Here is a 16,476-nt window from a genome sequence, read left to right as displayed (position 1 = left end):
TCATTTCAGAGTTGTGTTTCTACAAAAGAACTTCAGACATCATAGAAAAACACAGCAAAAATGTCTCAACTAGGGACTTCCCTGGTGGTCCAGTGGCTAAGACTCCACACTCCCAATGCAGGGGGCCCAGGTTCATTCCCTGGTCAGGGAACTAGATCCCACATGCCGCAACTAAGACCTGGTGTAGCCAAATAAATAAATAAATACAATATTCAAAAAGAAAATGTCTCAACTACATTTTGAATAGAAAAATATCAATAATGTTGGCACAGCTTTGTATTTCTTTGCAAAACAGAAATCCATGTAACACAGCTAATCCATTTCAAATTCTGTCTCAGTTACTTAATGAGTAGTTGTTTACTAGTGGTATCATCTTTATCATCACCATCACCTTTTCAGATTTCAAAGAATCATCATCACCCTAGAAACCTTTCTAATATCAGTATTTATTTTTATATGACACTCATAAACTCTCCCGGCAAGACTGTTACATTTCTTTACATGTTTGGAAAGTCCTGAAAATCACAGATTCAATAGCAAAAGCTGCATAATATGAAGTATCTCTGGCAGCAGAAAAACTGAAGGATCCTTAACTCAGGAATAAAGAAGAGAAAGTCTGTGGTGCATAAGAATCGTGTGGGGAGCTGTGCAGAAATGCAGATTCTAAGGCTTCTGTCCCACAGATTCTTGTTCAGTCAGTCTGCTGTAGATCTCAGGAATCTGCATTTTTACAAACATGTGACATACTTACACAGATGGCCCAATCATCATAGATTCACAGCCCTGGAAGGCAGGAGATTCTCCCTTTTAATTTTATATCCATGCTTTGTGGGACTGTAGAGAAAATATTTTTATGTTTCTGCACCGTGAAGGCTTTCTGATCAAATTTTATCAAAATTTGAGACCTAGCCTAGAAGAACAAATCTTGGAATTTAATTTATGACTAATTATTAGTGAGAGAGCATCTGAAGAAATCTACCTTCCTGGAGGTATGTGTTTACATTTTAAGGAAGGAATGAGATCTGGGGCCATGGAGACATAGCCGAAGAAGCTAGTCTTACCTTGCCCCCAAGAGATTTATTTATATTCCAAAGGGTAAGAGTAAGAACCCAGAATCCTTCTCAAAGAGCAAGGAAGTGTGCTTGTCTGTCGGGGGGTAGTGTAGGGTTACGGAGATGGCTGTCCCTCTCCTATATAAATATCCAGATTCATTTCTTTCAGAGTTCCATGCTAGTGGTACAAACTCCAGTATATGTAGGATAACATACGATCTGCCTCATCTCATCCGTTGCCCCAGGGGTACAAATTAGGGCAAAAGGGAATCAGCACGATTATTTGCTATAATTAAATAATGATCTGCTCTGCTCCAGAAACCTCATGTTTGCATTCAGAATAAAATTAATATATATAGATATTTTAAACTTAGCCTGTAAATGAAGATGCGCAACTAATACGCATAGGCTCTAAAATTGGATGTGTCTTCATAAATATCTAGTCTAATCCCCTTTTACTGAGCTGGAGGGGGAGGGGTATACTAGGATCAAGGACTAGTGACATCAGACAGACCTGAGGTCACTCAGCTTATAAACAGCAGAGCCAGGACCTGAAGTTAGGTATCCTGACAGCAGGCCAGTGTACTGTCCGCCGTATTCTGCTTCCACAGCCTCCTTCTTCAAGGAGCCCCTAAGCATCCCTCCCTTTGCACAGCTTTCCAAAATGATCACTGCCCTCCAACTCTGCCTAATATAGTCAGAGCTCCTCAAAAAATAAAAAAATCTGATTACCATTAGTTATTAATTACCCAATTTCTCCCACACTGAAGAGCTATCAATCCAAACTGAAAGCAGGAGAGCAGAGTAGTTCAAACAGCTTTGAACTAAGAATTAATCTCATTTTTAATTTTTTTTTGGCCATGCTGTGTGGCATGTGGGATCTTAGTTCTCCGACCAGGAATCGAACCTGTGCCCCATGCCGTGGAAGCACGGAGTCTCAACCACTGGACCTCCAGGGAAGGCCTTTAATCTCATATTTTTGATCTAGCTCTGTTCCTACCTTGTTTCTGTGACCTCAGCCAGAGAGGCAACATAGTCTAGTAATAGAATGAGGGGTCTGGAGCTTGACTGTGTCAGTTGAAATCACAGTTCTGCAGATTCCTAACCCCACACTTGGCAAGTTACTTCTCTGTGCCTCGGTTTCCTCGTGGATAAAAAAGGACTCATAACAATCACAGGATGGTCATAAGGATTAAATGAGTCAGTATATTTAAAGCACATCATACTTCCCTGATGACGCAGTGGTTAAGAATCCACCTGCCAATGCAGGGAACACGGGTTCGAGTCCTGGTCCGGGAAGATCCCACATGCCGCGGAGCAACTAAGCCCGTGCACCACAACTACTGAGCCTGTGCTCTAGGGCCTGAGCTACTGAGCTCATGTGCCACAACTACTGAAGCCCGCACACCTAGAGCCCATGTTCCACAACAAGAGAAGCCACCGCAATGAGAAGCCCGCGCACCGCAACGAAGAGTAGCCCCTGCTCGCTGCAACCAGAGAAAGCCCGCGTGCAGCAACAAAGACCCAACACAGCCAAAAATAAATAAATAACTTTAAACAAATAAATAAAGCACCTCTAAGGGTGGCACATTGTAAGTGCTCTTATCATTTAATCCTTCCATTCACCCTTCTCATTTAAGTTTCCACATGTATGTAATATGTACAGTTAGAGTAATTATTCAGGGTAGTTTTAGAATTCACCAAAATACACATAATTATGGAAATCTTAGGGAAGAAACTGGAGAGGAGAAGGGAATTGGACATACGAAACCTATGCAATTATCTTTTACTACAAAAACCCTGTGGTGATCAAATGGTATAGTATATGCAGAACCACGTGGCAGATAAATCAGGAAGCAAATGAAGTGTGAGCTTCAGGACCCCTCCCTTACACAGGGCCCTGTGTCTCACTTCGTGTTTATAATTTTGCGCCTTCTTTTTTGAAGGGGATCCCCCAAAATGTATAAACCTCAGACTCCAAAAAACTAGATCTGCCCTTGTTCAGAAGTATTTTAAATAATACTTAGTTATTTTCAAATGCCAGGTATTACTACTAGTGGTCTTGGCTAGAAGACCTTCTTGAGGATTCTCAGAGTAGAGGAAGGATGATTCTAGACCACTGCAAAGCAAAAGTCATGGACAAACATCAGTTATTTCTCTTGGATTGGATTAGAACCCCCCAGTGTGTCAAGAGACTCCATGCCCTTTGTTAGAAGGCTGGGCCCAGCCAAGCAAGACTGACTGGAGGAGTGGGAGGTTAAAGCATATACTGATAAAGGACAAGGTGGAAAATGTAACTCAAGTGAGATTAAGTTTAAATTCTGCTTAAGCCTACAGGAGTTAGGACAGAAGAAGGATACAGATTCAGATCAAGAATATGATCAGGAAAAAAAAAAAAGAATATGATCAGGAGACAAAGACTTAACAAGGTTAAATTGAGGGGCACAAGCTATGGGGTTTGAGTTCAAAATCAGAAAAATCATGAGGTACATTTCCTTAAACTGAATTCAAAATGTAAAGTTGGGTCCTGAGTAAGAAGTGAGATTAGGTCTAACAGATGAGAAACAGTATTCAAGCTCAGAGGTACAGGCTCAGACACACAGGGTTCCTTCAGAGGGAACCAGAGAGTAGCCTGCTCTGGAAGGAAGCCAAATACCTGAACCTCACTCTGAGAAGAGTCAGGAAACAGGCCCTGAGGTGCATCTGGGATACGAGGCAGCCTCTGACTGTTCCTGATTAGTACGTGCACTCATCAAAAACTGGTTGTGGATAGAGTTCAGGTGCTTATGGGCACTGATCAAATAGGTGTATTTGCAGTGAAACCCAAATTAGTATTCGCTGCAGTGAAAATCATTCAGGCAACACACCTAAACCTCTCCTTCTCTCTGCGTCTCTGCAGATGTGACTAAGAATGGCTGATTGACATGCAGAGAGGGACGGAGTGTGGCAAGACTGCCAGCCACTGTCAAAGCTACTTCTGTCCTTCTCAGAGGAAGGATGAGCTCCCTCTGGAGTTCCTACTGTCCCTCAGCAACAACGTTTGGTCACTTATGTGAAACCCAGGAGCAGACAACAATGGATGGCATTCCTTGGTCCCAACCTCCAGGACAAAACAGGGTGACTTATGAAGCCAGGAGCTGTCATAGACTCCCCACACCACACTGTTCCCTGAAGCCAGGCTGTTCTGATGCTCCTATCACAGGTACTGTCCTGGTCTGTTTAGTAAACTACAGTGCTGTTCTGTCAGGTAGCGTGACATCAGCTCCTCAAGAAATGATGAATAAGAAAATAATTTGACGGACCATTTTCTCATACCATATACAAAAATAAACTCAAAATGGGTTAAAGACTCAAATGTAAGACCTGAAACCATAAAACTCCTAGAAGGGGCTTCCCTGGCGGCACAGTGGTTGAGAGTCCGCCTGCCGATGCAGGGGACACGGGTTTGTGCCCCGGTCCGGGAAGATCCCACATGCTGTGGAGCGGCTAGACCCATGAGCCATGGCCACTGAGCCTGCGCATCCGGAGCCTGTGTCCCGCAACGGGAGAGGTCACAACAGTGAGAGGCCCACATACCGCGAAAAAAAAAACTCCTAGAAGAAAACATATGCAGTAAACTTTTTGACATCAGGCTTAGCAATATTTTTTTGGATCTGTCTCCTCAGACAGGGCAACAAAAGGAAAAATAAACAACTGGGACTACATCAAACTAAAAAGCTTTTGCACAGCACAGGAAACCATCAACAAAAGGAAAGGTAACCTACTGAATGGGAGAAGATATTTGCAAATCTGACAAGGGGTTGATATCCAAAATATATAAAGAACTTACATAACCTCAGTATCAAAGAAACCCCAAACAACCCAATTAAAAATGGGCAGGGAACCTAAATAGACATTTTCCCAAAGAAGACATAGAGATGGCTGATCAACACATGAAAAGATGCTCAACATCACTAATCATCAGGGAAATGCAAACCAAAACCACAATGAGATTAGATGACACCTCACACCTGTCAGAATGGCTATCATCAAAAAGACAAAAAATAACAAGTGTTGGTGAGGATGTGGAGAAAAGGGAACCCCTGTGCACCACTGGCAGAAATGTCTTGGTGCAGTCACTATGAAAAACAGTATGGATGTTCCCCAGAAAACTAAAAACAGAACTATCATACGATCCAGCAATTCCATTTCTGGATATTTATCCGAAGAAAACAAAAACACTAATTCAAAAAGTATATGTATCCCTATGTTCACTGCAGCACTATTTACAATAGCCAAGACATGGAAACAACTTAAATGCCCATGGACAGATGAATGGATAAAGAAGATGTAGCCTATATATATATATATATATATATATATATATATATATATATATATATATATATACACAATGGAATACTAGTCCACCATAAAAATAGAATGAACTCTTGCCATCTGTGACAACATGGCTATATCTAGAGGGTATTATGCTAAGTGAAATAAGTCAGACAGAGAAAGACAAATACCACATGATCTCACTTATATGTAGAGCATAAAAAAAAAAAAGTGGACAAAGCAAAACAGAAACAGATTCATAGACACAAACTGGTGGCTGCCAGAGGGGAAGGGGATGAGGAAATGGGCAAAATAGGTGAAACTGATTAAGAGATACAAAATTCCAGTTATAAAATAAATAAGTCAGGAGGATGTAGTGTACAGCATAAGGGATACAGTCAATAATATTGTAATAACACTTTGTGGTAGCAGATGGTAGCTAAACATTGTGGTGATCATTTTGTCACATAAAAAATATTGAATCACTGTTATACACCTGAAACTACTATAACACTGTATGTCAATTATAATTCAATAAAAAAAGAAAAGAATTTGGACAAGTAAATCAAGCTAAGGAGTTGAACAGCTGCAGTTCAACGTCTACTGTGCCCAACAATGAGCCAGATGTGATGGTGAGAGGTACATGAGAAGATGAACACATGATACCTGCTCTCAAGGAACTTCTACATTAGTTCCTCATGAGCAATAACATCTCGTCTGCTATGCTGTGAACACAGGGCCCACCAGGGTGAGTATATCATGCATTATCCTTTTTGGAAAGGCAATGCATCACCATAGAAAAATGGGATCTTTGCAGCAAGAGTAATAAAGTAAAACATTTCAATTACAGGGAGTATATTAGCCTCTTGTTAGACAAGGGTCTTTAGGTGTCATAAATTTTAGATCATGACAGTTTACGTAAGGAGGCTGAAAATTACTCAACGAATAAATATATTTTCTAAGGCATCTGTCTCCATAGTTATACAGATTTGAAATCTCAGCATCCTACACAATAATGACACATTAAAACGATTAAATTCTAAATGGGAAAATGCATCCACATTATTCATTATAAAGTTGTGCTCAGATATGCCATTTCAATTTGAAAAACACAGCTACAAGTTCAGCAAGGCTTCTTTGCTCCACATTTACCGCTAAAACAGCCAATGTGGGAATTGCCAGACTATACGGTTTCAGTTTGTGTGTCCACACGAGCACCGCAAAAGAACAGAATGCTATTGCTGGAGTTCCTTTCCAACAGGCATGGAATTTTACAAAGGCTATTCATTTGACGCAAAAACTATGAATGTGACAAATGAAATCCAAATACAGTCTCTATACTCCCACTCAAATGCAACACTTTATTTTGACCAAGTGTAAGAACATTATGGTCTCCAAGAATATATGCAGAAGATTTTAAGTCTAACCTACATAACTTTAACCGATCCAATGAAAAATATTTACTATCTTTCTACCTATTTGTGAAGAATCCTTTTACCTATTTGTGAAGGAACAAATCAAATTGTTCCTTCAATCCTTCACTCGTTGTTTGGTGAACACCTACTCTGTAAAATGGCCAGGCCTAGGTGTTGTTGGAAACGCAATGAATAAGAATGGTCTCTTCTTTCAAAAACCTTATAGTCAAATATAGGAGACCGATCGGGTACACACTAACTATAATACCAGGTAGAAAGTGAAACATGCTCTTGAGAAAGACAAACATCAAGGGCAAAGGGGACTGGAAGGAAGGAAATATTTTTACAGGTAGGGAAATGAGAGAAAACTTCATACAGCAATGACATTAGTTTGGGATCTTGAAGGACTAGGGAAGGGGCAGAGGTCATTTCAGAAAAAATGGCAGGAACGAAGGCACTCAGCAGCGTGGAAGTGGAGAAAGCAGATAAGGAACATGGGGCAGCTCAGTGGGAGAATGCTGCAGAAGGGAAGAAACTCAGGCCAAAAAAGGAGTAGTGTCAGATTAGAGAGAGCCTGAACTATGGCTCCAGATGAGAAATAAACATTAATCAGAAAAGATTAACCCAGAAAGACCTAGAGAATATATAAGCAATACAGCACATTTGCACAAACATATTGATTATATAAATATACTACCCATTAACTATACTTATGTACAAATGGGTAAATATAGAGCAGGCTTCATTCAGGGAATCAAGTTATCATCTGCCTTATAATGATTTGAAGACATTAAGTGGATTTGAAGTGATACCAAAAATCCCTGAATGAAATGGACCTAAAACTATATTCCGTGTGTTTGATTATGACATAGTTGTCCTGTCGTACAATAGAAGGTAGAAGAGACTGTAAATTGTGAGTTAAAACTGAGAAAGGGGAAAAATTGAGGACTGGAAAGTCCTCAAATGCAGAGGACTTGACTCTGTAACTCTACCTTATGGTTTTAAAATTATTGTCTAGGCTTACTGAAAAACAGAATAACAATTATCTAGATGATAGGCCAATTAGTAGCTAAACAATCACGAGAGACGATGAAAATGAAAATGCTTCATTGCTTGGCCAGCAGGTGGCACTTGTCACTCGATATAGAAGGATGAGGGGAAACGTGGAGTTAGGAATTCATCTATTCAGAAAGGAGAAAAAGAATGGGCTGTTCCAGAAGCACAATTTATAAAGAGCCCTTGGCTTGCTGACACAGCTTATCAATTACATCTTGGATTTGAGCCCTCCTATTAGGTTTACTGAACTTACACATTTCCCTTAACAAATATGATTTGCATTTTATCAGTTTGTTACCTTTGTCAATGTTCTCATATCCTTTTTGTCTGTATTTATCATATGATACTGTGAGCAGATCAGTGCTGGAATTAGGTAAAAAGGAAACAAAGTCCAACTTCACCATTTAAAGATGTTTGGCTGATTCAAGTTATTGAACTTCTCTGAAATTCACTCCCCTTCTGATGCTATAATTGATATAATTAGCTGTAATGTTGTGGGGATTAAATATGATACCATCTGTGGAAATGACAGCTTTGGGCCTAGCTATTTCATTTTCTCCTAGAGGACAAGATCTAATCATTGAGGTACCTCTTCTACCAGAAAAGTTTTCTGAATCACTGTGAATTTTCTGTAACTAGGGCACCCTGTGTGTAGGACACCTAAAATTTAGACTTTTGTCACTCTACATACCAGTAGGGTGTATGAGGGGTGGAAAAGAGGCTGTAGCTGCTGATTTCTGATACTAGTACCATAATACTACCCTTCCTACCATTATTCTATCCCTTTTGGTTGTCAATGACACAAAACCCAGAACCAAAGAATCTAAGATCCAGAAAGGTCTTTGATTTACTAAGTCAACATTTCATTTTCCAGATCAGGATGCCTTCTGCCACTAAAGCTGAAATGCAAGACAGTAAGAAACAGGGTGGGCAGATATAGGTCATTTTTATATTTGCTCCCCAGATTTAATCAATGGATAAGCGAGCATTGGCAGTGGGAGGCAGGAAGAGAGAACAGGAGGTGGGCAAACCATAATTTCATGGCATGCAGCTCATTATTTCCTGATATTGAGAGACTGGGCACCATTAATAGACAGTGGAATCATGGTAATATACTAGCCATTACTTGATTTTCCAGTGGTGCCTACCCTACACCTGAATCACATCTGCCCTGAACCTGAATGGCACCAACGCCCTGTTTGTATAGCTTTCCCACCCTTCCTATGTCATAGTCTAACAGCACTTCTTCTAAAAAGCAGTCAGGAAGAAAGTAAATTCTCACTGAACATTGGATGGTTTTGAGTCTTTTTTCTGGCATCAGGCAGCTTTCACCTAATTAGTTTTTGAATACTTTCATGATTTATTTTTGTGAAAGGGGAACTGAGGTCACCTTTCAGAGGTCCTCTATTCATATTTTATAATGAGTTACACAGTTTTTAAAAGACAAATATGTCACACAAATGCTGACTTTATTTTAAAAAATACATAAGTTTAGCATGTAATTTAAAAGATTGGTTCTATGAAGGAACAAGCCCGTGCTCATCTCCAAGTCTACATTTATAATGTTCTTCTCACGTATAATGCCCTGTACTTTCCCTTTATTTACCCTAAATAGACTTCAAGATACAAGTTAAGTGCCACTTCCTCTATGAAGCTTTTTTGAATGAAGCTGCCCTCACTATCTCCTTGTAATAAACTTCTAATTTAGTTTCCACTATGATCAGACAAGTAGTAAACTAGTACTGTCTTACAGTAGTGGCTATCTTTTAAATAGCTGTCAGACTTGGTCCTCAAAGGGACTGTATATTATCTGAGGGCATATTTTATTTCGTGATTCAACAACTATCTGTTGAGTACGTACTACATGCCAGGCAGTGTTTTTGGTAATACAGACAATGAACAAAACCAAAACCAGCCTTGCAGTCACAGGGCTTACATTCTGGTGTTAGAGTCACTCTATTCCCCACCATGCTTAGCATGGGACAGACCCAAGGGCAAGTATGTGTTCAATGACCACATCAAAATCAACTGGTTGCCCGTGGTTAGGTGACCCCTCGCCAAACTTTTCCTTGACTACCGCAAAAACAGGGTCAGTGAAGGGCCCTGCATGCTGGAAGTGTGTTAGAGATACAAGGATTGGGACTTCCCTGGTAGTCCAGTGGTTAAGAACCCACACTTCCACCGCAGGTGGCATGAGTTTGATCCCTGGTCGGGAAACTAAGATTCCACATGCCGAACGATGCGGCCAAAAAAATTAAAAAGAAAAGAAGAAAAAAGATGTGAGGATTATTTTCACAAAACGGGGTAGGGGAGGATGGTGAAGAGTCTTAACGTCCTTTCAACTGGTAGGAGTATGTTTCTATTTAAGTCCTGCCAAAACTTCTTTGTTTATATCTAAAGCAGACTGAATCTATAAACCTGGCTCAAATTTTTTATGAAAAAATCAACTACCAAGAAAGAAAGAATAAGCAGAACAGATGGCCCAAATCTATTACTCCATCAGCCTCTATCAAAATCTCTACCTCAATGATGAATAAAACATCCAATCCCAAACAAAGAAAAAGTAGTTAAGACTTAGTGATTGGCACTATCACTATCCAAGGGTCAGCTCTGACCTCTGTAAGAAAAGAAATATCCAGAGACTACAATAAAGATAAAATCAATTCAGGATGTTTCAAATGCCTTCACAAAGCTACAAGAAGTGGTAAGCAAAATAAGAAACAAAACAAATTAAGATATTTCACACTGAAAAGATTTGACTTCACCTAATTGTTTATAAAAATAACCACAGGGCTTCCCTGGTGGCACAGTGGTTGAGAGTCCACCTGCCGAGGCAGGGGACACGGGTTCGTGCCCTGGTCCGGGAAGATCCCACATGCCGCGGGGCAGCTGGGCCCGTGAGCCATGGCCACTGAGCCTGCGCGCCCAGAGCCTGTGCTCCCATGGCCACTGAGCCTGTGCGTCCGGAGCCTGTGTGGAGAGGCCACAACAGCGAGAGGCCCGGGTACCGCAAAAAAACAAAATAAAATAAATAACCACAGGTGGTGATATTTTTACATCTGACCTGTTCTCAAAACCACTACCAGATACTCTAAGAATTGTAAAAAGTTGAGCCACTTTTAGGGATTGAAGAATGCTTAGGAGAATATGTTTCTAAATAACTCTCAGTTATCTTCCCAAAAGAAACCCTGAGACTCCAGACTAAAAAGGGAGGGTCAGGTTTTGTTGTCTGTGATCACAGGTGCTGGCTGACCTGCATGGCAGATCCCCAGCAACGTGGGAGTGGTAAGAAGATGAAGCTGGGGTAGAAAAGAAAGTTCATCTTCTAAGAACCCAGGAATACATGTAATAATCAGGTGGTAAGGCTGGATGTCTTAACTCCCATCCAGGAAGGCAGTTTTCTACTCAAATAAGCATCTTATTTCCTGACACCTACACAGGAGTCAACATATTTGGACATACGCTGTGGACCTCCTCAATTCCTATTTGAGGAGCTCGACAGGCTACACAATTAAAAAATGCTGAAGTTGGGTGCTAAATTTATAAACAGAGATGTAATTAATTTATTAAGAGATTAAAACAATAATTCTGCATGCCACTTTCACTTGCAACTGTCATGGTTACCTACATTTACTGATAGTAATATTTTATTTATTGAATTTTCTTAATAATTAAATACAACTTTAAGTTGCTGTATTAATAGGCTAATATTTTAAAAGAACAACTCTTTATCTCAAAAACCCAGGGAAGAAGCCCAAAGAAATAAAAAGAGCCTAATCTTTGGAGTCATACAGACCAGTGTCCCAAACTTGACCCTGGGCCCTTTGACACGCTGGTTGACTTCTACATCCTAGAGTGGAAATATATTCCCCTGTTCCTCACATGCACTGTTGTGGAGATGGACTTGGATATCACGTACAAAATGTAGTATTATTTGAAGAAGTTCTCTTCCTTTCTGGACCCTTGGAGTACTTGTGATCAACTCTAGAACAGTCCTTAGATCCAAAATTAAAAGGGGGTGACAAAAAAAGATGAAAAAAAGAGGCTACATATTTTACTCGGGTAAACCACATCAGTCAATTTGCACACACAAAATCAACAGCTCAAGACTCTGGGTAGATGTTGGAAAGAATAACTAACGGCTCACCTGTCGATGAGGTTCTTCCAGTCGATTTTGATACCTCTGGACTGACTCTTGAAGTTGCTTGTCTTTCTCATTTTTTGATGGTGATACTGTGCTTGAAGTGCCCAGGGGGATGGAAGGTAGTCGTTGTGTCTGATGACAACTTTTCACAATCAACAAGTACAAGAGATAACATCAGGAGGAAATATAAAACTATTTACTGTCCGTAAAAGATTATTTACTTCTACCAGGAGTAACTCTCTGGCTTATATCCAAAACTCAAATGCAGCATTACTCAAATAGAGCATTATACTGAGAATTTAGGTAATACATGACCTTAAATCTCCAATTTGCTTGAAAAAGAACTTACTGGAAAATGTGGAGGGTAGTATATATCTATGAGAAAGGGAGAATATTCATTATTCACTAATGCTTCACTTATCCTGCGTTATCATGAAATGAGGCCTTTTGCAAAAATGTTTTTTAGATAATTGAAGCTTACCTTATTACTACCAAGCGTTTTTTTTCTTCCAAAAAAATTTGGGATTGAAATCTATATGTCTCTGTAAAATACACCAAATAATTCTGCTTCTGAAACACAGAGATCCTTCGTTTGATGACTCAGAATCACTGTGAAGACCAGCAACTACTGCGATGGGAGGCGGTACTCAGGGACCACCTTGGGGGTTACGGAGCCACGTAGTGGAGCCCTTCATCAAGCTGCCCGGTGACCTGATGCAGCACCCTAGCACCCTCCTCTCCCTGCTGCTGTCAGTGCACCTGATGCTGGTGGGCACTCTGCTTCCCAGCCTTACTGATGTGCTGTCTCCAACCACTAGTAGGTTAATACATGTATTATTGTACATAGTCAAGTAGAATTGTGTTTAAATTGCGATAAAAAGGCTGTGCGTGAGGGCGTCCCATCTTTTTTTTTTTTTTTTTCTTTTTTTTGGCCCTCTGCGCCCTGCTCTGAGGGCGTCCATCTTTACAGTTACAAAAAGTACTAATGATTTTTGAGACATATGGTTGGAGAGGTTTGAGGCCTTTTTTTTTTCCTACTTCTGGTTTCATGGCTATGTTTTGGGGAGCTGAGCTAGCCAAACTGTTGAAAAATTGAGATATCATCTTATTCACTTTGGTATGGAGGCTTGGCAGAGACAAGAAGTTCCATTCCCACTGGACATGGCCTCAGTTCAGGGCATGGCTGGGGACATGGTGGGGGGGTGGGAGGAGGGAACAAAATGCTGAGGTCTATTCTTAGAGCCTGCTTTACACAAGAACGATTTTTCATCATTGGTAGGTACCCAAAAGAGGGGGAAGTTCATGTTCTAAACTAAATGGAAAGGGAGGAGGTGGTTGAAAATAGAGAAAAGGACTTCTCCCACCTGAAACAGTGTAGGAAAAGCAAAGCATATCGTACCCACTATATTTCTCTATTTTTCAAGGCTGCAGCATACACTTTTCTTGCTCCCACCAGCAGAGAAGAGTGAGGACTACAATCAAATTCAAATACTACTGTGAAAAAACACTGAATTTCACCCACATATGGTATTTGCTTTTACTGTTATTTTCAAAGAAAGGTGGTAGGTAAACAAACCAGGGGACACCTACCTATATATATATAACCACCTGCAGTGTTCATTTGAAGACATCTGTGGGGTGGTGCCTACACAGGTTTCTATTTCATTTGAGAAAAGAACTTTGTGGCAGCATTAAGTTTTTATTTAGAAAAGAGAAACCTCAGATATTTTATTAAAATGCAATCCATCCAATTGTCCTCAAAGATTTTTAGAAACAAATTAAATTTTAAGATGGAATACAAGCCACAGATACTTTTTAACATCCTTTTCAAAATTCAGACTTTTGGGTTTAGTCAAATGATAGGCATCATTTTTACCCTGCTGGTGAACCCTATTTTCAATACAGAGAAACGTATAGAATGAATGTAATGGAAGCACACTGATGTTTACTTCTTGGGTACTGTGACAAAAATGCATAGCCTCCCTCTGTGCTTAAGGTGGAAAACAAAAAGGGGCTTCGGTGGTGTGAAAAAGAATGGCTCCTTTTTACCCTGCCTGGGTCACCAACTCTAAATACTACCATTTGTAAAATGGTGTGTTTTGTCACCATAAAGTATTTGTCTGGAATTAGGCTTCCCGAGCTAAGGATCCTTTCGGAGAGTCCATGATATAGTAAGGCAGAAGGAGTACAGGTTTTGCATCAAACTGCTTGGCTTCAAGTTTCAGGTTTAGGGAGGACTCCTGGACAGGTCACTGGACCTCCCTTAGTCTCACTGTTTTCTCCTCTGAGAAACAGAGAAAGCTCACGTGATTACTGTAAAGAGGAAATGACATAACGTGTAATTGCTATGTAAGAGAGAGCTATTATTATGTTTCCTGCCCCAGTTCTGGTTACACGGACATTGTTCACTCAAATGCTATTCAGTGGTATTAACCCTGAGGACAATTGGCAATTAACTGCTGACAATAAACCGTATTTTCTGTAAATACAGACGATGCCACTTTTCGCCCCATTACTCTGTCCTTCCGCTCATCAAATGTTGCCTAATAAATAACTATATTTCACATCTCATCACTTTAACACACTTATTTTATGTGATTCTATCCAAATCCAATAGCACATATGTATCAGGGTTTTGCTATTTCATGGCTTAGTCTCAAATTATGCACGGTCCATCCAAACATACTGAATCAGAGGACTGAGTGAGGTCATCAGATCAACTCCTCTTCCCTTGGGAATCTTCATCTGCATCGCTGTTAACGATCTCCCAGAAAGAAGTGTCAGCTCTCAAGAAACTGCCCAGGCTTCCCTGGTGGCGCAATGGTTGAGAGTCCGCCTGCCGATGCAGGGGACACGGGTTCGTGCCCCAGTCCGGGAAGATCCCACATGCCGCGGAGCGGCTGGGCCCGTGAGCCATGGCCGCTGAGCCTGCACGTCTGGAGCCTGTGCTCCACAACGGGAGAGGCCACAACAGTGAGAGGCCCGCATATCGCAAAAAAAAAAAATAGTAAAAAAAAAAAGAAACTGCCCTTATAATCAGGAGTTTTTCTCTACAGCTCCCATTTCTAAATCTCTTGCTATCACTTTAAGCATATTTTTTGTCCTAATCTTTTCAGTGGAAATGAAATACAGATGGTCAAAATTATGTCAGTATATTTAAAGAATCAAGGACTTAAGAAATTTTAAATATAAGAAGATTTTTTGCATTTCAGGCTTTTAAGGTCCATCAGTTTTCTGCCAACATGGCAAATTTATCTTGCCTGTCATCACAAGTGGCAGTGTTTTGATGTGTAAAAGAGAATTAATACAGTTCTGAAACTAATTTTATAACGTTCAGTGATGGCACCATCACTTTTCAAGGAGACGAGGGGGCAACCATGCCAATTCAAGGACAATAGTAAGTTTGAGAAAAGGGAAGCTACAGAGGACACATTCCCAGTTCTGTGGGTCCGAGAAGGCCTAAGACTGGAGTGAGAAGTAATGGGTATATGGTTAGAATGTGGGGAGGAATCTAAATTCTCATGGCTTGTTACCAAGGGGCCCCCTGTGACCAGGGACTTAGATTGTCCTTACAAGGGGCTCAGTTGGACCTAGAAAACATGCAGAAGGTCCTATTATTACACTCCATCCTAGGTGATGGGAAGATGATTTAAAGACAGGTTATATCATTTGTCCAAGGCTTCAGAGGCTAATGAAGCCAGGAGTCAAACCCAGGCAGTCTGGACCCAGAGTCTAAACTCTAAACACTATCCTACACTGTATGAAAGTTCTGAGCTCACAGAAAGTGATCAATATTATTAACTTTTTTTTTTTTGACAGTTGCGGGCTTGGACCAATTTTACTTACATTTCCTAGCATAAGGCTTTCCACGCAGAAATTTAAAAATCAAACCAAAACAACAACAAAAAAACTTCTCTTAAACAACACTTGGGTGAAAATCATGACAACGACAATGAAAACACTACCTATTCTTAATATTGAAACTGAGCCACCACTGTGTTCCTATCTGGGAGATATTTAAGTTACAAGTTAGGACTAGAATCAGGTTGGGAGTTAGAAGACCTGGGCCAGTGGCTTCATGAACAGGCTTCTCACCCCCACATTTTGGGCTTCAATTTCCATTTCTCTAAAATGAAGAAGTGAGACTATATCACTGTTTTATAATCATGCTCCCTGGAGCTCTAAGCTTTTTAGAGAGAGTAGGGACAGAAATGAGAAGTGGATACCTCTGGCCTCCAGATTCTCAACCTCCAATTAAATCAGGACAGTTCTGTTTTTATCTATTTTATATACTTGAGGTCAGAGACAAATTTTATTTGGGGGAGAAAAAAAAAAGGTTCTGCTGCAAACCAAGAAAGGGAGACTAAAAAACCCCTCGGGCCATGTGAAATCTAAGAGCCCCTGTCACCTCTGACATTTTTTGTTAATCTCTAAATATGATTAACCTGGAGACTCCAGGTGGAAGGGGTTTTAGTAGCAGTTTCTAAATGTT

The 16,476-nt window shown here is 40.4% G+C and overlaps 1 protein-coding gene across 1 annotated transcript in view; it reads right to left on the bottom strand.

Annotated features, from left to right (window-relative positions):
* Positions 1 to 16,476, bottom strand: part of MORC1 (MORC family CW-type zinc finger 1) — a gene marked incomplete at its 3' end in the record, with an annotated part of 179,097 nt that overhangs the window by 62,236 nt on the left and 100,385 nt on the right. Inside the window, exon 17 of the mRNA XM_082655264.1 lies at positions 11,988 to 12,126. Coding sequence (XP_082511390.1) covers positions 11,988 to 12,126 — 139 coding nt within the window. The remainder of the gene's footprint in view (positions 1 to 11,987; positions 12,127 to 16,476) is intronic.

The sequence above is a fragment of the Grampus griseus genome, assembly GCF_964374135.1.
Source record: "Grampus griseus genome assembly, chromosome: 5".
Lineage (NCBI taxonomy): Eukaryota > Metazoa > Chordata > Mammalia > Artiodactyla > Delphinidae > Grampus > Grampus griseus.
This window is presented reverse-complemented; position numbering and strand designations above follow the sequence as displayed.